The 25,433-nt window shown below is 37.8% G+C and overlaps 1 protein-coding gene across 2 annotated transcripts in view; it reads right to left on the bottom strand.

Annotated features, from left to right (window-relative positions):
• SYCP1 (synaptonemal complex protein 1) overlaps positions 1-25,433 on the bottom strand; it is a 136,965-nt gene that overhangs the window by 4,371 nt on the left and 107,161 nt on the right. For both annotated transcript variants that reach the window (XM_060413293.1, XM_060413286.1), the window contains 3 exons: positions 11,135-11,194; positions 5,038-5,220; positions 446-592 (listed from right to left, as the gene is read on the bottom strand). In XM_060413293.1, coding sequence (XP_060269276.1) covers positions 446-592; positions 5,038-5,220; positions 11,135-11,194 — 390 coding nt within the window. The remainder of the gene's footprint in view (positions 1-445; positions 593-5,037; positions 5,221-11,134; positions 11,195-25,433) is intronic.

Here is a 25,433-nt window from a genome sequence, read left to right as displayed (position 1 = left end):
ACTCTTTAAGAATCATAGAAATGTTATTGTTTGCAATCAATAAGTGGTATAAAATTAAAGAAAACATTTATAATATGCAAAATCAAGAGGAGTCCTGAACAACAAATTTGGCTGCAAGATTAAAGGGATCCAGTGGGCCTCAAAAAGAAAAAGGTAAAGAAATTAACACTCTTCTGGAAAACAAGATAATTAGTCATCTCAAATGCCAACTATGTCATATCAAGTATTTCAAAATATCCTATTTTCTGAAGTTAAGGGAGATTTTTTTAACCCTAATTTTTTAAAATGCTACAAAAGCAGAGAGTCCTATATTATAGAGAATTTTATTTCTTTTTAGTATTGCAGTAATAGATACTATGCACATATATTATACACATACATCAAGAAATAATGTAGAAATATAATAATATAAACAATAAATGTTGATTATTTGTAATAGTTTTACCAAAAGATCGGTAGTTTCTGAACTATCCGAATTAATATCAAACTCAAAGACCATTTTTCTCTTTTTACTATTACTTTCTTCAATGGGTACATTCTTGTTTCCTCTTTGCTGAATTTTTAGTTTTGTTGGTGTTTTCACAGTATATGCCTATCCAAAAGAAAAGAAAACAAAACAAAAAATTATCCCATCAAATAAAACATATATTATTAATAAAGGCAGGTTGAATCTTTAACAATCAATATAACTCTCCATTATTACTGGCATGTGTATGAAGTAGAAATTTTGGATAAGAATTTAATTCAGAAGTTTTTAATAAAATAATGGGGGAGAGGGAGGGAGAGAAGGAGAAAGGAAGGATGGGAGAGACACTGCAGCTTCAGTAGCCGAGAGACTTAAACTTTTCAAACAATGATTAAGATCAAAGAACTGAGAGCTTTTATTACTACATAAAAATCCTGATTTATAAGAAAGCAAGTTTGCTCATGTTTTGTTGATAAAGTAATTCCATTAGTCAATGTTTAGTATTACATATTATCCTGTATATGTAAGTTTATAAGTTTTAAAAATTGTCTTTAAAAAGTAAGGTCACTGATATCAGCAAGAACAGCAGAGTAAACCTCCAAAAATTTGCTCTTCCACAAAGCAATAAAAATGCCAGTAAAAGTGGTCAAAATCAATTTGTTTATAACTGTGGAAATTAACAGAAAGCTTGCCACAACCTAAAGAGTTGTTTCTCTTTTTTAATGGCTGGACCTCTGTAAGAAGAGCAAATTTAGTGCCTGAACTTTTCCTCATCTCATCCCCTGCTCTCTTAAAAAGGACATTTCTGGTCGAGCCTGGCAGCCAATGAACAGAGCAAAACACACTTGGGAGCTCTTTCAAAATTTTATGCTGAAACAGTTGTCAATATTTGACCTGTCTAGTGATTCTCTAGCTTCCCTGCTGGCTCAGATGGTAAAGCGTCTGCCTGCAATGCAGGAGACCTGGGTTCTATCCCTGGGTTGGGAAGATCTCCTGGAGAAGGAAACAGCAACCCACTCCAGTACTCTTGCCTGGGGAATCCCATGGACGGAGGAGCCTGGTAGGCTACAGTCCATGGGGTCGCAAAGAGTCGGACGCGACTGAGCGACTTCATTTTCACTTACTTAGTGATTCTCTAGACAACTTCATAGGGCTGTATTTGACCCAACTTGGAGCTCACTCAGTTAAAGGGGGAAAAAAGGAAAAAAGCTTTCTTCTCAATGTTTATGGAGTTGTTGTGTTTTGTTATTTAGTCGCTAAGTTGTGTCTGACTCTGCAAGCCCATGGGCTGCAACATGCCAGGCTTCCCTGTCCTTCACTATCTCCTGGAGTTTGCTCAAACTCATGTCCATTGAATAAGTGATGCCATCCAACCATCTCATCCTCTGTCACCCCCTTCTCCTCCTGCCCTCAATCTTTCTGGCATCAGGGTCTTTTCCAATGAGTCAGCTCTTTGCATCAAGTGGCCAAAGTACTGAAGCTTTAACAGTTACAAACAAGCATTTTAACTTCAGTCCCATCACTTCATGGCAAATAGAAGGGGAAAAGTAGAAGCAGTGACAGACTTAATTTTCTTGTGCTCCAAAAGCACTGCTGATGGTGATTGCAGCCATTAAATTGAACAACACTTGCTCCTTAGAAGGAAAGCTATGAGAAGCCTAGATAGTGTATTAACAAGCAGAGACATCACTTTGCCAACAAAGGTCCATATAGTCAAAATTATGGTTTTTCCAGTAGTCATGCATGGATGTGGAATTGAACCATAAAGAAGGCTAAGTACCAAAGAACTGATGCTTTCGAACTGGAGAAGACTCTTGAGAGTTCCTTGGACTGCAAGGAGATCAAACCAGTTAATCTGAAAGAAAGTTCAGTTCAGTTGCTCAGTCATGTCTGACTCTTTGCAACTCCATGAACTGCAGCACCCAGGCTTCCCTGTCCATCACAACTCCTGGAGTTTGCTCAAACTCATGTCCTTTGAATCAGTGATGCTATCCAACCGTCTCATCCTCTGTTGTCCCATTCTCCTCCTGCCCTCAATCTTTCCCAGCATCTGGGTCTTTTCTAATGAGTCAACTCTTCACATGAGGTGGCCAAAGTATTGGAGTTTCAGCCTCAGCATCAGTCCTGCCAATGAATATTCAAGACTGATCTCCTTTAGGATGGACTGGCTGGATCTCCTTGCAGTCCAAGGGACTCTCAAGAGTCTTCTCCAACACCACAGTTCAAAAGCATCAATTCTTTGGCACTCAGCTTTCTTTATGGTCCAACTCTCACATCCATACATGACCACTGGAAAAACCACAGCTTTGACTAGATGGACTTTTGCTGGCAAAGTAATGTCTCTGCTTTTTAATACACTGTCTAGGTTTGTCATAGCTTTTCTTCCAAGGAGCAAGCATCTTTTAATTTCATGGCTGCAATCATCATCTGCAGTGATTTTGGAGCCCAAGAAAATAAAGTCTGTCACTGTTTCCACTGTCTCCCCATCTATTTGCCATGAAGTGATGGGACCAGATGCCATGATCTTCATTTTCTGAATGTCGAGTTTTAAGCCAGCTTTTTCACTCTCCTCTTTCATCAAGAAGCTCTTTAGTTCTTCACTTTCTGCCATAAGGGTGGTGTTATCTGCATATCTGAGGTTATTGATATTTCTCCCAGCAATCTTGATTCCAGCTTGTACTTCATCCAGTCTGGCATTTCGCATGATGTACTCTGCATATAAGTTAAATAAGCAGGATGACAATATACAGCTTTGATGTACTCCTTTCCCAATTTGAAAGCAGTCTGTTGTCCCATGTCCAGTTCTAACTGTTGCTCCTTGACCTGCATACAGACTTCTCAGGAGGCAGGTAAGGTGGTCTGGTATTCCCATCTCTCTCAGAATTTTCCACAGTTTATTGTGATCCACACAGTCAAAGGCTTTGGCAAAGTCAATAAAGCAGAAGTAGATGTTTTTCTGGAATTCTTTTGCTTTTTCAATGATCCAACAGATGTGGTAATTTGATCTCTGGTGCCTCTGCCTTTTCTAAATCCAGCTTGAACATCTGAAGAAAATCAACCCTAAATATTCATTGGTAGGAATGATGCTGAAGCTGAAGCTCCAATACTTTGGCCACCTGATGTGAAGACCCAACTCATTGGAAAAGACCTTGATGCTAGGAAAGACTGAGGGCAGGAGGAGAAGGGGGCACCAGAGGATGAGATGGTTGGATGCCATCATCAACTCAATGGACATGAGCTTGCTCAAACTCCAGGATATAGTGAAGGACAAGAAAGTTTGATGTGCTGCAGACCATGGGGTTGCAAAGAGTTAGACATGACTTAGCAACCTAACAACAATTCTTTAATAGAGATCATTTCATATTTTGAAAAATAAAATAATAAATACAACAAGATAATTTCATATAAAAGCCTTGCTATGTACTTTACTAATTTTCATAATTTCCATGAGGTGGATAATACTGTATATATAATTCAATATATATAATACAGGATATAAGTGGGACTATTTTTGTCTGAAATTGTCAACTAAAGCAAAGTTGGGGGGAAAAGTGCTAGTAACTTACACTCTAAAGAAAGCAATGTATAATTAGGGCTACCTCCTTCTCTAAGGCTTATTAAAAGGTGGTAGAACAAGACTAACAATCACCAGATATCTCTCTTATTCCCAGTTAATTTATGCAAATGGGGAGGGAAAAGCACAAAATTTTGGCTTACGGGGTAAAGATAGGTTGAAATACTCCTCCATCAACTCTCAAGGCAAGTAAGGATATAACTCTAAAAAGGAGTTTTCCTTTTTATAGCTGAGTAATTTTTCCATTGAGGGGACATATCTATACCTATGGCTGATTCATGTTTATGTTTGGCAGAAACCATCACAATACTGTAAAGTAATTATTCTCTAGTTAATTTTTTTTTTAAAAAAGAAGCCTTATAATGACTAATGGTGCCTTCTAGAAGGGGAGACTGGCATGTCATTCCCTAGGTGGATAGAAACCTAAGAAGAAGACTAATTTATCTGTTTTTATGTCTACTTGAACAAGTAAAAAGAAATCAGAGTAAGACACATGGCAGAGAGGAGGAGAGGGGAAGTCAGAAGTAGAGCATTATACACCACCATTTAACACTGCAAGGTTGAAAGAATTCCCCATGGATTAAGTGGACATGTTGAAGATAGCTAGATATGAGCCACCTTGCTAGTGGTACCTGCTTCACAAAGGCTGACTGCTAACTAAAAGACTCCAGCAACAAGACGATGAGGAGTAAACAGCAAAGGGAGGTAACTGAGGTGATACTGGAAAATTCAAGTCAAAATTAGAGCTTGTCTATCAGGGACCTATATGCTCGTAAAAGCCAGAAAGCAATAAAATTTGCCCAAGATGTCATTAAGTTGTGTACAGTGATAGAATAAAACAATTAAACTATTTCACACTGGTGTAACAAATAACCAAAACTTTCAAGACAAAGGTTTTTATACCTATGTGTTTGATACCAGATATATGGTATATGATACCAGAGACATTTTTATTTTTAAAAAAAGGACAATTTTCTTAGAAATTTTAGCAACAAACCTTTGGTAATGGTGTAGATAAAATATTTTTGGCAGGTGTACGCAGATAGTCTCTTTTATCTTTTGAAGATTTGCTCTGATCAGCTGATGGGAAGCTTCGAGATACATTTTGTGAAAGAGGTACTTTAGAATCAAGTTTCCAATAATTAGTTTCAGGTGTTTCCAATAAAGGTGTCTGTGTTTTCTATTGAACAACAAAAATGAATGAAGTCATCATTAAGTGTCATTTTAACTAAAGTGCGGCAACTTTTAAAAATAACACTGAAATAAACTAGAATTTACACTCAAGTGTAGTATTAAGTAGAAAACTTTGAATAAATTACACCTATCTTCTTTATGACTTTTTCTTATTTAAGATGAAAATGGTTTTTGCTCCCTTTGTTCTCACAGTGCTGCTAAAAAAATAAATAATAATCTCAACTCTCTATTTGACCAAAAGTTGGAAAGTCTCCAAAGAAAATTCTCTAGTCCTGGTGGGGAAAAAGAAATCTTAATTTGTGATTCATTCCAATAACCCTACAGCCCAAAGGTATCTCTTTCATGTTTTCATAAATCCTGTTTCATCTGTAAAAATATCAGCCCTTTTCTATCCACCAGTTTCATTCACCTTCAGAAAACAAAAAAGGGAGAGAGGAAAAATGATGAAATAAAAACCTACAGAAATTTTCAGGGCAAGATAAAGATTATGAGGCATAAATTACTATGTATAAAATAAATAAGCTATGAGGATATATTGTACAGCACAGAGAATATACCCAATATTTTATAATAACTACAACTGGAGTATAACCTTTAAAAATTGTGAATCACTATGTTGTATAACTGAAATTTATATTTAATAATACTGTAAGTAAACTATATCTCAATTTAAAATTAAAATAATTTTTAAAGGAGATAAATGAGGTAATTTGCAGGTTTCTTGCCAAGTTCATAACACTTTTTCACACAAAAAATTAATTTTGGTATCATTTTTTCAGAGTTGCATTTTACATCAGTTCAGTTCAGTTCAGTCGCTCAGTCATGTCCGACTCTTTGCAACCCCATGAATTGCAGCATGTCAGGCCTCCCTGTCCGTCACCAACTCCCGGAGTTCACTCAGACCCATGTCCATCGAGTTGGTGATGCCATCAGCCATCTCATCCTCTGTCATCCCCTTCTCCTCCTGCCCCCAATCCCTCCCAGCATCAAAGTCTTTTCCAATGAGTCAACTCTTCGCATCAGGTGGCCAAAGTATTGGAGTTTCAGCTTTAGCATCAGTCCTTCCAAAGAACACCCAGGACTGACCTCCTTTAGAATGGACTGGTTGGATCTCCTTGCAGTCCAAGGGACTCTCAAGAGTCTTCCTTAACACCACAATTCAAAAGCATCAGTTCTTCGGCACTCAGCTTTCTTCACAGTCCAACTCTCACATCCATACATGACGATTAGAAAAACCATAGCCTTGACTAGATGGACCTTTGTTGGCAAAGTAATGTCTCTGCTTTTTAATATGCAGTCTAGGTTGGTCATAACTTTCCTTCCAAGGAGTAAGCGTCTTTTAATTTCATGGCTGCAATCACCATCTACAGTGATTTTGGAGTCCAAAAAACTACAGTCTGTCACTGTTTCCACTATTTCCCCACCTATTTCCCATGAAGACCAGATGCCATGATCTTCGTTTTCTGAATGCTGAGCTTTAAGCCAACTTTTTCACTCTCCTCTTTCACTTTCATCAAGAGGCTTTTTAGTTCCTCTTCACTTTCTGCCATAAGGGTGGTGTCATCTGCATATCTGAGGTTATTGATATTCCCCCCAGCAATCTTGATTCCAGCTTGTGCTTCTTCCAGCCCAGCGTTTCTCATGATGTACTCTGCATAGAAGTTAAATAAGCAAGGTGACAATATACAGCCTTGATGTACTTCTTTTCCTGTTTGGAACTAGTCGTTGTTCCATGTCCAGTTCTAACTGTTGCTTCCTGACCTGCATACAGGTTTCTCAAGAGGCAGGTCAGGTGCTCTGGTATTCCCATCTCTTTCAGAATTTTACAGTTTATTGTGATCCACACAGTCAAAGGCTTTGGCATAGTCAATAAAGCAGAAATAGATGTTTTTCTGGAACTCTCTTGCTTTTTCAATGATCCAATGGATGTTGGCAATTTTATCTCTGAGCAAATTTTACATACCCTTTCATAAATATTTCTATAACATAGCTGATAACGCAATTTTGATTAAAGGAAACTTTTTCTGCTCTCTGAACGTACCAGGAATCATCCTCAGAATCTCCAAAATTTAACTGCTTTCATGGACAAATTTTCTTCATCCAAAAGGACTGAGAATGGCAACTATACCACCTTGTGGTCATATCTGGGAATCTAACATTTCTCTAGTAGCTTGGTAGACAAAGAAAATGCACCAGCATTCTAGACTACTGAAATAACCCTCTTTGTAATACCTTATGAAGATGTATGTACTCTCCTGCAAGTTACATTCTTTTCTAACTATTACATTTCCAGTGATGCATGTATACACAACATTCATGCTTTTCTCTGTCTTACTTTTTAAATAAATACTTATTCGGCATGTCCTATGTGCCAAGCACTATTTCAAATGCTTCACAAATACTATCTCATTTAATCTTCATAACAACTTTTGGGAAAAGGTACTATTATTATCCTTTTATAGATGATAAGACTGAAGTATGAAGAAGTAACATACCCAAACTCAGAAATCTTTGATTGATAGACCTAACAATTATTATATATAAGGTTTGTGATACTTCAATATTGTTAGAATAAAGCATAGCACACAAAAGCCTATTTAAATCTTTTCATTTATCATTTTCTCATTATCTGCAATATATATATCCAGACCCCCAGGTAAAATATAGGGAATTAACTAATCTATTTGATAATGTATATAGAGAATAGATATAATTACTAGGATTATACAGGAATCAAAACAAATCTGTAATATCTGATATATATTTTCACAATATGAACATATTCTATATTTAGAAGTAACTCTGGAGTTTAACCAATATATTATCTTCATCAGATACTTTGCTTAGTCTGTATCTAAGTGAAGTCACTCAGTTGTGTCTCACTCTTTGCAACCCCATGGACTGTAGCCTACTAGGCTCCTTCGTCCATGGGATTTTCCAGGCAAGAGTACTGGAGTGGATTGCCATTTCCTTTTCCAGGGGATCTTTCCAACCCAGGGACTGAACCCAGGTCTCCCGCATTGCAGACAGGTGCTTTACCATCTGAGCCACCAGGGAAGCCCAGTCTGTATCTAATCCTCCCAGTTAATTCTAATATGACAATAATTTCTCCAAATATAATGTTTTCAAGTGTCTATTATATGTGTCTGGACACATTAAGCACTTAATATTCATTCACAGGTACAATAATTCTTTTTTTTCTTCTCTTCGAACACTCACTTCAGTCGTGTCCAACTCTTTGTGACGCTATAGACTGTAGCTTGCCAGGCTCCTCTGTCCATAGGATTCTCTAGGCAAGAATATTGGAGTGGGTTGCCATGCCCTCCTCCAGGTATCTTCTTGACACAGGGACTGGACCCGTATCTCTTGCCATTTCCTGCACTGGCAGGTGGGTTGTTTACCACTAGTGACACCTGGGAAGCCCTTCTTTGAACACAAACCTATCAAAATTAAAGCACCATCTATACCTTAACAACTGAACTGTTCTCAACAACTCTGTTATCTTCAGTTTATAGTCAGAGCAACTTCTGTGGAGACTTAGGAGACTACATCACTATGTATAAAGAATATTTAATCATTTTAACTAAAACTTGCAAGAACACTCTTCTGTAATAATCCTATATTACCAAATATATTAGCAGCTGAATATAACCTTCCTTTTTCATACTTGATGCTTCCTTTCATGTGCAGGGAACATTTCTAACCTCTCTCTGCTTCCTTAGGGGAAGAGCAATGACTTAACAGGATTGCTGAATATGGAATGATTAATTGTGGACATATAGTTCAGCCTCTTCGTTATTTCTCCCCTTGGGTAACCGAAGAAGCACACATTCTCCTCTATGCCATGTATCTTAAAAGAGCAGGTCATTCAAGTGGGTAGACTTGTCCTAATCCAGCTCTATCTATGACAAGAGTAGATAAACTTGTTTAATTTGGGATTTCAGGATTAAGAAATCCTGTTTTTTTCAAATATAAGCCACATTATCCAATATTGTTTATCAATAATAAAGATGAAGGACTGATGTTGAAGCTGAAACTCCAATACTTTGGCCACCTGATGCGAAGAGCTGACTCATTTGAAAAGACCCTGATGCTGGGAAAGACTAAGGGCAGGAGGAGAAGAGGATGACAGAGGATGAGATGGCTGATGGCATCACCGACTCGATGGACATGGGTTTGGGTGGACTCCGGGAGATGGTGAGGGACAGGGAGGCCTGGCGTGGTGTGGTTCATGAGGTCGCAAAGAGTCAGACACGACTGAGCGACTGAACTGAACTGAACTGAAAAGATACTATTTTGATTTTCACCACCTTTCTCAACTGGTTCAGATTTAAGAAGCAAGATGTGATTTGTTTAGCCCTCTCAAAAACTCAAAATTAGACATAATCTAAACATGAGCTTTAGAATTTTTAAATGAAATGGTTTCCCTCTAACACTGGAAATTTCTCAAGAAAGAAACACAAATGTACCTAATTTAATACTATAATAAAAATTTTTAAAGATTAAAATCTTCTCTAAATTTCCAAATGACAGATGCTTTGAAATGTTTTAGCTAATGCTTTTGGATTAATAAAGAAACAATTTTGGAAATGAAATTGTGTGATATATAGTTTTTAAAAAATTTTGGGGGGTATAGTTGATTTATAACATTGTGTTAGTTTCAGGTGTATAGCAAAGTGAATCTGTTATATGTCTGCATATGCATATATCCAGTCTTGTTTAGATTCTTTTCCCATATAGGCCATTACAGCAGAAGTCCCTGAGCTATATAGGAGGTCTTTATTAGTTATCTATTTTATATATAGCAGTGTGCATATCGGAAAAGGCAATGGCAACTCACTCCAGTACTCTTGTCTGGAAAATCCCATGGGTGGAGGATCCTGGTAGGCTGCAATCCATGGGGTCGCAAAGAGTCAGACACAACTGAGCGACTTCACTTTCACTTTTCACTTTCATGCACTGGAGAAGGAAATGGCAACCCACTCCAGTGTTCTTGCCTGGAGAATCCCAGGGATGGAGGAGCCTGGTGGGCTGCCATCTATGGGGTCACACAGAGTCAGACACGACTGAAGTGACTTAGCAAGTAGCAGCAGTGTATATATATCAATTCCAATCTTCCAATTTATCCCTTTCCAACCCCTTCAGTTCAGTTCAGTTCAGTCGCTCAGTTGTGTCCGACTCTTTGCGACCCCATGAATCACAGCACGCCAGGCCCCCCTGTCCATCACCAACTCCCGGAGTTCACTCAGACTCATGTCCATCGAGTCAGTGATTCCATCCAGCCATCTCATCCTCTGTCGTCCCCTTCTCCTCCTGCCCCCAATCCCTCCCAGCATCAAAGTCTTTTCCAATGAGTCAACTCTTTGCATGAGGTGGCCAAAGTACTGGAGTTTCAGTTTTAGCATCATTCCTTCCAAAGAAATCCCAGGGCTGATCTTCAGAATGCACTGGTTGGATCTCCTTGCAGTTCAAGGGACTCTCAAGAGTCTTCTCCAACACCACAGTTCAAAAGCATCAATTCTTCGGCGCTCAGACTTCTTCACAGTCCAACCCCTTACTCCCTGGTAATCATAGATTTAATTTCTACATCTGTAACTCTATTTTTGTTTTGTAGATAAGTTCATTTATAGCCTCTTTTTAGATTCCACATATAAGTGACCATATGTGTAGTTCTTTCTCTGACTTCATTCAGTATGACAATCTCTAGGTCCATTGCTGCAAATGGTATTATTTTGTTCTTTTCTATGGCTGAGTACTATTCCATTTTATGTTGGTACCACATCTTTTGTGTGATATATTTTTGATGTTATTTCCCAATTTATGACAAAAAATTTACTAAATAGATGTTAGAAAACAAAATGGTTATAAAGAAATTTATGAGAATTATATAAAACTCTTACCTTGTCTTTTTTTTCTTTGACAGTAACTGTGTTTTCTTTCATCTCTCTTTTGAGTTCTTCCTATTAAAAATGAATATCAAGTACATACAATGTAGTCACTACTATTATAAAAATTAACGTTCCTATTATCAAATCTTCCCTAGGAAATACTAATAAAGAATCCTGCCTTCTAAATCTTAAAAAAACAATGAAAAGAAAAAAATTACTTCCTTTCTACAGAAGTATGTTATTTTATTTTGATTATCTTTTTTAAAAAATTCTGATCTTCTCTGGCAGGTACCTCTGAACTCTTGAGTAAGTCTTTTAAGACACCAAATCTCAGCTTTTTCATTTGTAAAATGAAGTGCATGGATCAGCTTATAAAGTAAGGGATATACACAATTAACTAGCTATAAAGAGCTGCAAAGAGATCCAAAATATTATGAACCTTTAGAGGCAGAATACACTTATTCTTTGTGTATTAAGAAAAGCAATTCAGTTGAACACTGAATAATCAATTTTCAACATGAGATGAACAGGGATGAGCAATAAAAAGAAAGTTACAAAAAAGTACAAAATAGTTATAAAATAATATATAATTTCTCTAGTACTCCAGGAAATAATATATTCTGTTGGAGATCAGTGTATGTACATTCAGTAGGGGAAAAAAGGAAAAATTAACCCTGGCCTAAAAAAAAATAATATGTACAATGCCTTTAATATGATAGTCATCTAGAAAACAGAATGGTTACAGCCTCAAGGAGCCTTACAGGTGTCAGAGAAGGAGAAGTTTCAATGCACATGTACAACTTTAGGCAAACCTGCTTTGGCTGCCCATGATGCCTATGCCAATATCTGCACTCACTGAACGTCTTGTGTACACCATGCTATCTCTCCTAAAACGTTGCTCCTAACCAGACAATACACTTCACCATGAAAGAAGCTGGCAATAAGCTGATATAACAGTAGTCACTGTTCTTATTATGTATCCTATCAACTGGCGATAGTTGATCTTCAGTTATCACAATTGACATCTACTCTGTGGGTATGAAATGCAGTCTTCTAGGATAAAGTATATCCTCTAAACTAGCTGAATTACACTGACTCTCAGAATACACATCTCAGCTTCTAGAGGACAGAATGGAGAAAGCACCTTCCTAAACTGTACTTTCTCTGACTCTGACTTCTGCAGGTCTGGAGATCTTAGTACAGTCTGTTCTAATACAACATGTGTTTCCAAGGTATGGATTAGCTCATATCCAAAGGTGCTTCTCTGGTAGTATCTAACTGATCATGAGTTCCCTAAACTAATGGGCAGTCCACTAAGGTCCCTATTTAATGAGTAACTAAAAAATGCCTGTAATATGGACTGGCAAAGAAAGGACTGACTTGAGGTACAGGAGTAGAGTATGACAGCCTTGTGCTCACCTTTCAGACCTGAATAAATTTATAAACCTAGAACCTTCTAAATTAAAAGACGGATTTTGCAATAATATCAGAAATACATACTGAATTTTGGTAATTGGATATTAACTATCAGCTAACACCAACCCTTATAACCCATAATGTTACTATTTTTTCACTCACTAGCTTGAGCGCAGGTGTTTTGGGGTGATAAATACATTTAATCTAAGTCCACCTCATGGTGAGCCCATGGAACCATAAACCTATTCTGTGATAATTTCTTTAGATCCTGAGTATACAGTTGAATAGATAAACTCAGTAAGTGGCATAATCACCATATTAGTTCTGAATACAGAGTGAGATTTTTTACATTTGGAAGGACCAACTGGAAGACTTTAAAACTCTCTTTCCATATCAAGAATATAGACAAATATACAAAATACCACATCTCACTAGGCAGAGTAAGGCACCATCAAGAGATGAAAGACACAGGAAAGGTGATTTAGCACAGTCTCACAAAGTCAACATATTTTAAGTAGAAGCTAAGACTATCATCCACTAACAATTTCTTCATATTGATTGGTATGTAAAAGAGGTCAAAATCAGAATTGGCATATTATGAAAGCCAAAGTATTAGCTGCTCAGCCATATCTGACTCTTTGCAATCCCATGGACTATAGCCCACCAGGCTCCTCTGTCCACAGAATTCTCTAAGCAAGCACACAGGAGTGGATTGCCATTTCCTACTCTAGGGGATCTTCCCAACCCAGGGATCGAACCTGGGTCTCCTGAATTTTAGGCAGATTCTTTACCATCTGAGCCACCAGGGAATATTGGCTTATTGACTAGGATCAAAATTGAAAACTAAGAAAAAGTTTCATATAAAACATGAGTTCAACTTAAATACTGGAATTGTGCTTTTATCAGGCTTCCCTGGTGTCTCGACAGTAATCTGTCTGCAATGCAGGAGACCACAGTTTAATCCCTGGTCAGGAAGATCCCCTGGAGAAGGGAATGGCTACCCACTCCAGTATTCTTGCCTGGAGAATTCCATGGACAGAGGAGCCTGGTGAGCTACAGTCCATGAGGTTACAAAAAGTCAGATTAATCTTGATAATATAAAATAATAAAACATAATTTTATATATATATATATATACATATATATATATATATATGAATAGGCAGTAGGAGAAAGTGTTCAATTTATTGTTTAAAAACATAAAGGTAACCAGTAAAATGTTTCCGATGTCTTCAAACTAGGGTGCTGGAGAAGAGTCCTGAAAGTCCCTTTACAGCAAGGAGATCAAACCCTTCAATCTTAAAGGAAATCAACCCTGAATACTAATTGGAAGGATTGATACTGAAGCTGAAGCTCCAGTATTTTGGTCGTCTGATGCAAAGAACTGACTCATTGGAAAAGACCCTGATGCTGGGAAAGATTGAGGGTAGAAGGAGAAGAGGGCATCAGAGGATGAGATGGCTGGATGGTATTACCGATGCAACAAACATAAACTTGGACAAAGTCCGGGAAATGGTGAGGGACAGGGAGGCCTGGCGTGCTGCAGTCCGTGGGGGTCACAAAGAGTGGGACACGACTAGGTGACTGAACAACAACAACCAATAAAATAATTAAAAAGACTATACACACCTCCCAAATCAACCAAAGATACACACACACATAATTCAGAGAAAAATAAAATAATTATTATATTTATATCATTATATTAAATTAATGTAATATAAAATGACAAAAACATGATTAAAACATATATCATACTGATAAGGGTTAATAATCCAGACTATGCAAGGGTCAGGAATCTAGAATATGCAAGAAACTCCTACAACTCAACCAAAAAAACCAAGTAATTTTAAAATGGGCAAAAGATGTGAACAGACAGTTCTCCAAAGAGGATATACAAATGGCCAACAAACTTATGAAAAGATGCCCAACATCACTAACTATATGAGAAATGCAAATCAAAAGTACAATGAGCTAACACTTCACATTCATTAGGATGATCACTATCAAAGTAATAGAAAATAAGTGTTGGCAAGGATGCAGAGAAACTGGAATCCTTGCACATTATTAGTAGGAATGAAAAATGGTACAGTTGCTATGGAAAACTGTACAGTGGTTCCTCAAAAAATTAATATTAGAATTACCATATGATCCAAGAATCCTACTTTGGCGATATATATCCAAAAGAATTCAAAGCAGGATCTCCAAGAGACATCTGCATACCTCTGTTCATTAAAACATTAATGACAATAGCCAAGAGGTAAAAGCAGCCCAAATTTTCATCACAGATGAATGGATAAAGAATATGTGCTATATACATGTAATGGAATATTCAGTTCAGTTCAGTTCAGTTCAGTTCAACTCAGTCACTCAGTTGTGTCTGACACTTTGCGACCCCATGAATAGCAGCACACCAGGCCTCCCTGTCCATCACCAACTCCCGGAGTTCACTCAAACTCACATCCATCGCGTCAGTGATGCCATCCAGCCATCTCATCCTCTGTCGGCCCCTTCTTCTGCCCCCAATCCCTCCCAGCATGAGTCTTTTCCAATGAGTCAACTCTTTGCATGAGGTGGCCAAAGTACTGGAGTTTCAGTTTTGGCATCATTCCCTCCAAAGAAATCCCAGGGCTGATCTCCTTCAGAATGCACTGGTTGGATCTCCCTGCAGTCCAAGGGACTCTCAAGAGTCTTCTCCAACACCACAGTTCAAAAGCATCAATTCTTTAGTGCTCAGCTTTCTTCACAGTCCAACTCTCACATCCATACATGACCACTGGAAAAACCATAGCCTTGTAGACAGACCTTAGTCGGCATCTCTGCTTCTGAATATGATATCTAGGTTGGTCATAACTCTTTTTCCAAGGAGTAAGCGTCTTTTAATTTCATGGTTGCAATCACCATCTGCAGTGATTTTGGAGCCCAAAAAATAAAGTCTGACACTGTTTCCACTGTTTCCCCATCTAGTTCCCATGAAGTGATGGGACCAGATGCCATGAGCTTTGTTTTCTGAATGTTGAGCTTTAAGCCAACTTTTTCACTCTCCTCTTTCACTTTCATCAAGAGGCTTTTAGTTCCTCTTCACTTTCTGCCATAAGAGTGGTGTCATCTGCATATATGAGGTTACTGATATTTCTCCCAGCAGTCTTGATTCCAGCTTGTGCTTCTTCCAGCCCAGTGTTTCTCATAATGTACTCTGCATAGAAGTTAAATAAGCAGGGTGACAATATACAGCCTTGACATACTCCTTTTCCTATTTAGAACCAGTCTGTTGTTCCATGTCCAGTTCTAACTTTTGCTTCCTGACCTGCATATAGGTTTCTCAAAAGGCAGGTCAGGTGGTCTGGGATTCCCATCTCTTTCAGAATTTTCCACAGTTTATTGTGATCCACACAGTCAAAGGCTTTGGCAGTCAATAAAGCAGAAACACATGTTTTTCTGGAACTCTCTTGCCTTTTTGGTGATCCAAATATGGAATATTAGGCAGCCTTAAAAAAGTAATGAGAGAGAGAGAGGGAAGAAGAAAGAGACACACAGAGAGAGAGAGGGGAGGGAAGGAAGGACAAGATGACTGTATGGTATCACCAACTCAATGGACATGAGTTTGAGCAAGCTCCAAGAGATGGTGAAGGACAGGAAAACCTGGCGTTTTGCAGTCTATGGGGTTGCAAAAAGTTGGACACCACTGAACGACTGAACAAAAGAAGGAAATTTTGTCACATGCTACAACATGGATGAATCTTAAGACATTATGCTAACTGAAGTAATCCAGTTACAGAAGGACAAATAATGAATGGTAATTAAAATCATAGAAACAGAGAAAAAAGGCGGTTGTAAGGTAGTGTTTAATGGATTTAGACTTTCAGTTTTACAAGTTAAAAAGTTCTAGAGATCTACTGTACAACATCTATATTCTTAAACCTACTAATCTATACACTTAAAACATGTTAAGATGAATAGTAAGTGTACTGATACATATTTTTACCATGAATTTAAAACCAAAACTACAACCATTCTACCTTATAAATATCAATATAAAAGTATTCAATAAAAACATAGCAAACATAAAGTAGCATCACATTACAAATACTTCATGAACAACCGGAGTTCATTCTAAAAATGCAAGAATAAGTTTAAAATATATATCATATCAGTAAATACTATCAGGAAAACTAAGCTGTTAAAGAGAGTTCTCATATAAGACTCCATTAAGGTTAATAAGACATAGACAAAAACATATAAAACCACCAAGTATAAAAAGAAAAGATCACAACAGGAATATCGGGCAAAGCTGACCTTAAAGCAAAAAGGGCAAAAATAAAAGATAACCATTTACAAGGAGCAATTAATCAGTACAAACTTTTACACAATGAATAGTATTCATCAAAACACATAAAGTAAAATTGGTTAAAAACTCAACAGGAAGAGAAACAAAACAGTAATAAACCCTTAATGCCTTCTTTCAGTTTATAATTTATTAAAAATTAAAAATATATAACAAAGTAGATGTCAAAAAAATAATTGATACAGTAGATCAAACTTCTTTGTAAGGGTGGAAGAGTAAATCCAGATTATAAAATCTTCCTCTCTCTAAACCAACAAAAAACACAAAAGGAAAGGAAAGTGGTTAAGAACTGGCAAAAATGAATTCAACGACAGAAACATGCCATATCAGGCCATAATCTTCCAATTCTAGTGAAGGTTCATCAGGCAAGACACAGTACTGTCTGATTTGTGTTGTGCTGATCAGAGTACTGGGCTGATTTGATTCAATGTGGCTACTAATCTAATCATTACTTACATGGTATTAGTGAAAGTCAATACATATAATAATGAGAATAACTGTCACTAATATACCTGGATTTGATAAGAAAAGATCTGAGGGGATATGTAGGCAGTGCAGGAAAAAGAAGCCTAGGAAATGAAAGAAAAATCACTAGATTTTATCACTTTAGTCTCTATCATCTGGACAAAAAAGCATAACAACCATACCAATAAAGAACTAATTATCCGTGCCAATAAGTAAAACATAAGAGACAAAGACAAAATGTAAAAAGGAAGAAAAGATTCCCCTGAAGGAGCAGAAAACAAAAAATAAGAGATTCATTGAAAAACCATGTGAATTTTGTCCTTATATATGTGGCTGCCTGCCACCACTTATAAGTAGGGTATACCAAATCATGATATTCTTATCTTTTTCCTCATAAAATTTGGTGAGTGAGGAAATATAGCTTGGAAGAGAGACTGGAAAAATGGCAAAAATGAATAACTACAGCTTAACCTGTCAGAAAGACATATGGGCTCCAAGGCTTCACATAGAGTTTGTTAAAACACGTGAAGCCTAAGGACAAAACAATCACCAAAAAATAACCACAGACCAATCTTTGATATGAATATAGATATAAAAAAATCGTCAACAAAATACTAGCAAACCAAATCTCACAGAATATAAAGAAGGCTATATGTCATGACAAACTAGGATTTCTCCTAAGACTTGAAGTTGAATCTAATCAAAATTATAGACTTTGTACTACAATTGATACCATCAAGAAACTGAAAAGACAATTCAAAAAATGGGAGAAAATATTTAAAAATCTTATATCAGATAAGAGATTTGTATCTAGAATACATAAAGAACTCCTAAAACTCAATATTAAAAAATAAGTAGGAGGTGGTCCTAAGATGGTGGAGGAACAGGATGGGGAGACCACTTTCTCCCCTACAAATTCATCAAAAGAATATTTGAACGCTGAGTAAATTCCACAAAACAACTTCTGAATGCCAGCAGAGGACATCAGGCACCCAGAAAAGCAGCCCATTGTCTTTGAAAGGAGGCAGGAAAAAATATAAAATATAAAAAGAGAGACAAAAGAAGTAGGGATGGAGATCCGTCCCAGGAAGGGAGTCTTAAAAAAGAGAGAAGTTTTCAAACACCAGGAAACACTCTCACTGGCAAGTCTGTGGCGAGCCTTGGAACCTCAGAGGGCAACATAACGGAGAGGAAAAATAAATAAATAATTAAAACCCACAGATTATATGCCCAACGGTAACTCCCAGAGGAGAAGCAGCCCAGATGCCATATCAGCCACTAGCAAGCGGCTGGGGAGGGAGGCACCAGCTGCACTGCTTAGAGTAAGGACCGGGCCTGAATGCCCTGAGGGCAATCTGAGGAACCTAACTTGAGATAGCAAACCAGACTGTGGGATAGCTACCCTGTGAAAAGCCCCTAAGACATCGCCAGGCCTGCTCACAGAACAAAGGACTAAGCAGAGTTAGCTGGCTGCAGACCGGCCTATCTCCCGCCAGAGACAGGCAGGCAAGGGCAGCCAGAGATGGAAGGGGGGCAATCGTGAACCCAGAGAGACATCATCCGCTAAACTCCAAGTAGGCTTCGTTGCTAACCAAGAATTCTTGGGATTCTGGACCATCGACATCCGCCTGAGATGGTGCGCCGGTTGTACACCCAGAAAACCAGGCAGCAGGGATGAAGGAGGCGATAAGTCACAGCGACCGCACTCACCAAACACCTGGTCACCTGAGCTGCTCGGACCTGGGAAGGGCACAAAATGCAGGCCCAACCAAGTCTGCGCCTTTGTGGAGTACCTGAGTACCTGAACCTGAGTGGCTTAGACCTGGGAGGTGCATACAACTCAGGGCCTGCCTCAGACAGTTCCCAGTAGAGCAACCTAGAGCCTAAGCAGTGTAGACTGGGAAAGCACACACGCCATGAGCGGGGGCAAACCCAGTGTGGCCGAGACACTGCAAGCACACCCAGGGTTATTTGTTTGCAGCGTTCCTCCCTCCCCATAGCACGTCTGAACAAGTGAGCTTAAAAAAGTGACCACCACCGCCCCCCTTGTGTCAGGGCAGAAATTAGACACCGAAGAGACCAGCAAACAGAAGCAGCTAAAACAGAGGGAACCGTCTTAGAAGTGACAGGTGCAATAGATTAAAACCCTGTAGTTAGCACCCAACTACATAGGAAGGGACCTATAGATCTTGAGAAGTATAAGCTGGATCAAGGAACTATCTGAAAATGAACTGACCCCACACTGTCCACAACCAACCAGAGAAAGTCCTAGATATATTTTTACTATTATCATTCTTTAAATTTAAATTTTTTTTTATTTTTAAGCCCTGTATTATTCCTTTTTCATTTTTATAACATACTATTACTTTGTAAAAAAAAAAAAAGCCCCTATTTTTTAAAGCAAACTTCATATATATTTTTTTAGTAATTTTTGTGACTTTTTTTCCTTTAATATTGTATTTTTGAGAATCCAACCTCTACTCTAGATTTTTAATCTTTGATTTTGGGTATTTGTTATCAATTTTGTACCTTTAAGAACTCAGTCTTCAGTACCCATTTTTACTTGGGAGCGAGATTACTGGCTTGACTGCTCTCTCCCTCTTTGGACTCTCCTTTTTCTCCACCAAGTGGCCTCTATCTCCTCCCTCCCCCTTCTCTTCTCTACCCAACTCTGTCAATCTCTTTGTGTGTTCCGGACTGTGGAGAACACTTAGGGAACTGATTACTGGCTGGATCTGTCTCTCTCCTTTTGATACCCTCCTTTATCCTCCTAGCCACCTCTGTCTCCTTCCTCCCTCTTCTCTTCTCTTCTCTATGTAACTCCGTGAACATCTCTGAGGGGTCCAGACTGTGGAGAACACATAGGTAAGTGATTACTGGCTAGCTTGTTCTCTCCCCTTTTGATTCCCCTTCTTCTCCTCCTGGTCACCTCTATTTCCCTCCTCTCTCTTCTCTTCTCCATGTAACTCTGTGAACCTCTCTGGGTATCCCTCACTATGGAGAAACTTTTCATCTTTAACCTAGATGTTTTATTATCAGTGCTGTATAGATGGAGAAGTCTTGAGGCTACTGTAAAAATAAGACTGAAAACCAGAGGCAGGAGGCTTAAGTCCAAATCCTGAGAACACCAGAGAATTCCTAATCCAGGGAACATTAATCGATAGGAGCTCATCAAACACCTCCATACCTACACTAAACCAAGCACCACCCAAGGGCCAACAAGTTCCAGAGCAAGACATACCACGCAAATTCTCCAGAAACAAAGGAACATAGCCCTGAGCTTCAATATACAGGCTTCCCAAAGTCACACTAAATCCACTGACATCTCAAAACTCATTACTGGACACTTCATTGCACTCCAGAGAGAAATCCAGCTCCACCCACCAGAATACCAACACAAGCTTCCCTAACCAAGAAACCTTGACAAGTTACCCGTCCAATCCCACAGCTAGGAAACTCCACAATAAAGAGGAACCACAAACTGCCAGAACACAGAAAAGCCACCCCAAACACAGCAATATAAACAAGATGAAGAGGCAGAGAAATACCCAGAAGGTAAAGGAACAAGACAAATGCCCACCAAACCAAACAAAAGAGGAATAGATAGGGAATCTACCTGATAAACAGTTCCAAATAATGATAGTAAAAATGATCCAAAATCTTGAAAACAAAATGGAGTTACAGATAAATAGCCTGGAGACAAGGATTGAGAAGATGCAAGAAAGGTTTAACAAGGACCTAGAAGAAATAAAAAAGAGTCAATATATAATGAATAATGCAATAAATGAGATAAAAAAAACACTCTGGAGGGAACCAACAGTAGAATAACAGAGGCAGAAGATAGGACAAGTGAGGTGGAAGATAGAATGGCAGAAATAAATGAAACAGAGAGGAAAAAAAGAAAAACGAATTAAAAGAAATGAGGACAATCTCAGAGACCTCTGGGACAATGTTAAATGCCCCAACATTCGAATCATAGGAGTCTCAGAAGAAGAAGACAGAAAGACCATGAGAAAACACCTGAGGAGATAATAGTTGAAAACTTCCCTGAAATGGGGAAGGAAATAATCACCCAAGTCCCAAGAAACTCAGAGAGTCCCAAACAGGATAAACCCAAGGCAAAACACCCAAGACACATATTAATCAAATTAACAAAGATCAAACAAAGAACAAATAGTAAAAGCAGCAAGGGAAAAACAACAAATAACACACAAGGGGACTACCTTAAGGATAACAGCTGATTTTTCAATAGAAACTCTTCAGGCCAGGAGGGAATGGCAAGACATACTTAGAGTGATGAAAGAAAATAACCTACAGCCCAAATTACTGTACCCAGCAAGGATCTCATTCAAATATGAAGGAGAAATCAAAAGCTTTACAGACAAGCAAAAGCTGAGAGAATTCAGCACCACCAAACCAGCTCTCCAACAAATGCTAAAGGATCTTCTCTAGACAGGAAACACAGAAAGGGTGTATAAACTCAAACCCAAAACAATAAAGTAAATGGCAATGGGATCATATTTATCAATAATTACCGTAAATGTAAATGGGTTGAATGCCCCAACCAAAAGACAAAGACTGGCTGAATGGATACAAAAACAAGACCCCTATATATGTTGTCTACAAGACACCCACCTCAAAACAAGGGACACATACGACTGAAAGTGAAAGGCTGGAAAAAGGTATTCCACACAAATAGAGACCAAAAGAAAGCAGAAGTAGCAATACTCATATCAGATAAAATAGACTTTAAAACAAAGGCTGTGAAAAGAGACAAAGAAGGACACTACATAATGATCAAAAGATCAATCCAAAAAGAAGATATAACAATTATAAATATATATGCACGCAACCTAGGAGCACTGCAACATGTAAGGCAAAAGCTAACAAGTATGCTGCTGCTGCTGCTGCTGCTGCTAAGTTGCTTCAGTTGTGTCCGACTCTGCGACCTCATAGACGGAAGCTCACCAGGCTCCCCCATCCCTGGGATTCTCCAGGCAAGAACACTGGACTGGGTTGCCATTTCCTTCTCCAATGCATGAAAGTGAAAAGTGAAAGGGAAGTCGCTCAGTCGTGTCTGACTCTTAGCAACCCCATGGACTGCAGCCCACCAGGCTCCTCTGTCCATGGGATTTTCCAGGCAAGCGTACTGGAGTGGGGTGCCATTGCCTTCTCTGGCTAATAAGTATGAAAGGGGAAATTAACAATAACACAATAATAGTGGGAGACTTTAATACCCCACTCACACCTATGGATAGATCAACTAAACAGAAAATTAACAAGGAAACACAAACTTTAAATGATGCAATAGACCAGTTAGACCTAATTGATATCTATAGGACATTTCACCTCAAAACAATGAATTTCACCTTTTTTCTCAAGCACACACAGAACCTTCTCCAGGACAAATCATATCCTGGGCCATAAATCTAGCCTTGGTAAATTCAAAAAAATTGAAATCATTCCAAGAATCTTTTCTGACCACAATGCAATAAGATTAGATCTCAATTACAGGAGAAAAACTACTAAAAATTCCAACATATGGAAGCTGAACAACATGCTGCTGAATAACCAACAAATCACAGAAGAAATCAAAATATGTATATAGAAACAAATGAAAATGAAAACACAGCAACCCAAAACTTGTGGGACACTGTAAAAGCAGTGCTAAGGAGAAGGTTCATAGCAATACAGGCATACCTCAAAAAACAAGAAAAAAAGTCAAATAGATAACCTAACTCTACACCTAAAGCAACTAGAAAAGTAAGAAATGAAGAACCCCAGGGTTAGTAAAAGGCAAGAAATCTTAAAAATTAGGGCAGAAATAAAGGCAAAAGAAACAAAAGAGACCATAGCAAAAATCAACAAAGCCAAAAGCTGGTTCTTTGACAGGATAAATAAAATTGACAAACCATTAGCCAAACTCATTAAGAAACAAAAAGAGAAAAATCAAATCAATAAAATTAGGAATGAAAATGAAGAGATCACAACAGACAACACAGAAATACAAAGGATCATAAGAGACTACTATCAGCAATTATATGCCAATAAAATGGACAACTTGGAAGAAATGGACAAACTCATAGAAAACTATTAACTTTCCAAAACTGAACCAGGAAGAAATAGAAAATCTTAACAGACCCATCACAGGCATGGAAATTGAAACCGTAATCAGAAATCTTCCAGCAAACAAAAGCCCAGGTCCAGACGGCTTCACAGCTGAATTCTACCAAAAATTGAGAGAAGAGCTAAAACCTATCCTACTCAAATTCTTCCAGAAAATTGCAGAAGAAGGTAAACTTCCAAACTCATTCTATGAGGCCACCATCACCCTAATACCAAAACCTGACAAAGATGCCACAAAAAAAGAAAACTACAGGCCAATATCACTAATGAACATAGATGTAAAAATCCTTAACAAAATTCTAGCAATCAGAATCCAACAACATATTAAAAAGACAATATATCATGACCAAGTGGGCTTTATCCCAGGGATGCAAGGATTCTTCAATATCCACAAATCAATCAATGTAATACACCACATTAACAAACTGAAAAATAAAAGCCATATGATTATCTCAATAGATGCAGAGAAAACCTTTAACGAAATTCAACATCCATTTATGATAAAAACCCTCCAGAAAACAGGAATAGAAGGAACATCCCTAAACATAATAAAATCTATATATGACAAACCCATAGCAAACATTATCCTCAATGGTGAAAAATTGACAACATTTCCCCCAAAGTCGGGAACAAGACAAGGGTGCCCACTTTCACCACTACTATTCAACATAGTTTTGGAAGTTTTGGCCACAGCAATCAGAGCAGAAAAATAAATAAAAGGAATCCAAACTGAAAAAAGAAAAAGTAAAATTCTCACTGTTTGTAGATTACATAATCCTCTACATAGAAAACCCTAAAGACTCCAGCAGAAAATTACTACAGCTAATCAATGAATATAGTAAAGTTGCAGGATATAAAATCAACACACAGAAATCCCTTGCATTCCTATACACTAACAATGAGAAATTAGGAAATAATTCCATTCACCATTGCAACGAAAAGAATAAAATACTTAGGAATATATCTACCTAAAGTAACAAAAGACCTATATATATACAACTATAAAACACTGGTGAAAGAAATCAAAGATGACACTAATAGATGGAGAAATATACCATGTTCATGGATCAGAACAATCAATATAGTGAAAATAAGTATACTACTCAAACCAATCTATAGATTCAATGCAATCCCTATCAAGCTACCAACAGTATTTTTCAGAGCTAGAACAAATAATTTCACAATTTGTGTGGAAATACAAAAAACCTCGAAGAGCCAAAGCTATCTTGAGAAAGAAGAATGGAACTGGAGGGATCAACCTGCCTGACTTCAGGCTCTACTACAAAGCCACAATCATCAAGACAGTATGGTACTGGCACAAAGACAGAAATATAGATCAATGGAACAAAATAGAAAGCCCAGAGATAAATCGACGCACCTATGGACACCTTATCTTTGACAAAGGAGGCAAGAATATACAATGGAGTAAAGACAATCTCTTTAACAAGTGGTGCTCGGAAAACTGGTCAACCACTTGTAGAAGAATGAAACTAGATCACTTTCTAACACCACACACAAAAATAAACTCAAAATGGATTAAAGATCTAAACGTAAGACCAGAAACTAAAAACTCCTAGAAGAGAACATAGGCAAAACACTCTCTGACATAAATCACAGCAGGATCCTCTATGATCCACCCCCCAGAATTCTGGAAACAAAAGCAAAAATAAACAAATGGGATCTAATTAAAATTAAAAGCTTCTGCACAACAAAGGAAAATATAAGCAAGGTGAAAAGACAGCCTTCTGAATGGGAGAAAATAATAGCAAATGAAGCAACTGACAAACAATTAAGCTCAAAAATATACAAGCAGCTCAATTCCAGAAAAATAAACGACACAATCAAAATATGGGCCAAAGAACTAAATAGACATTTCCCCAAAGAAGACATACGGATGGCTAAAAAACACATGAAAAGATGCTCAACATCACTCATTATTAGAGAAATGCAAATCAAAAC

This window comes from Ovis aries, chromosome 1, assembly GCF_016772045.2.
Source record: "Ovis aries strain OAR_USU_Benz2616 breed Rambouillet chromosome 1, ARS-UI_Ramb_v3.0, whole genome shotgun sequence".
Lineage (NCBI taxonomy): Eukaryota > Metazoa > Chordata > Mammalia > Artiodactyla > Bovidae > Ovis > Ovis aries.
Note: the sequence above shows the minus strand (reverse complement) of the source record. Positions and strands in the feature narration are given on the sequence as shown.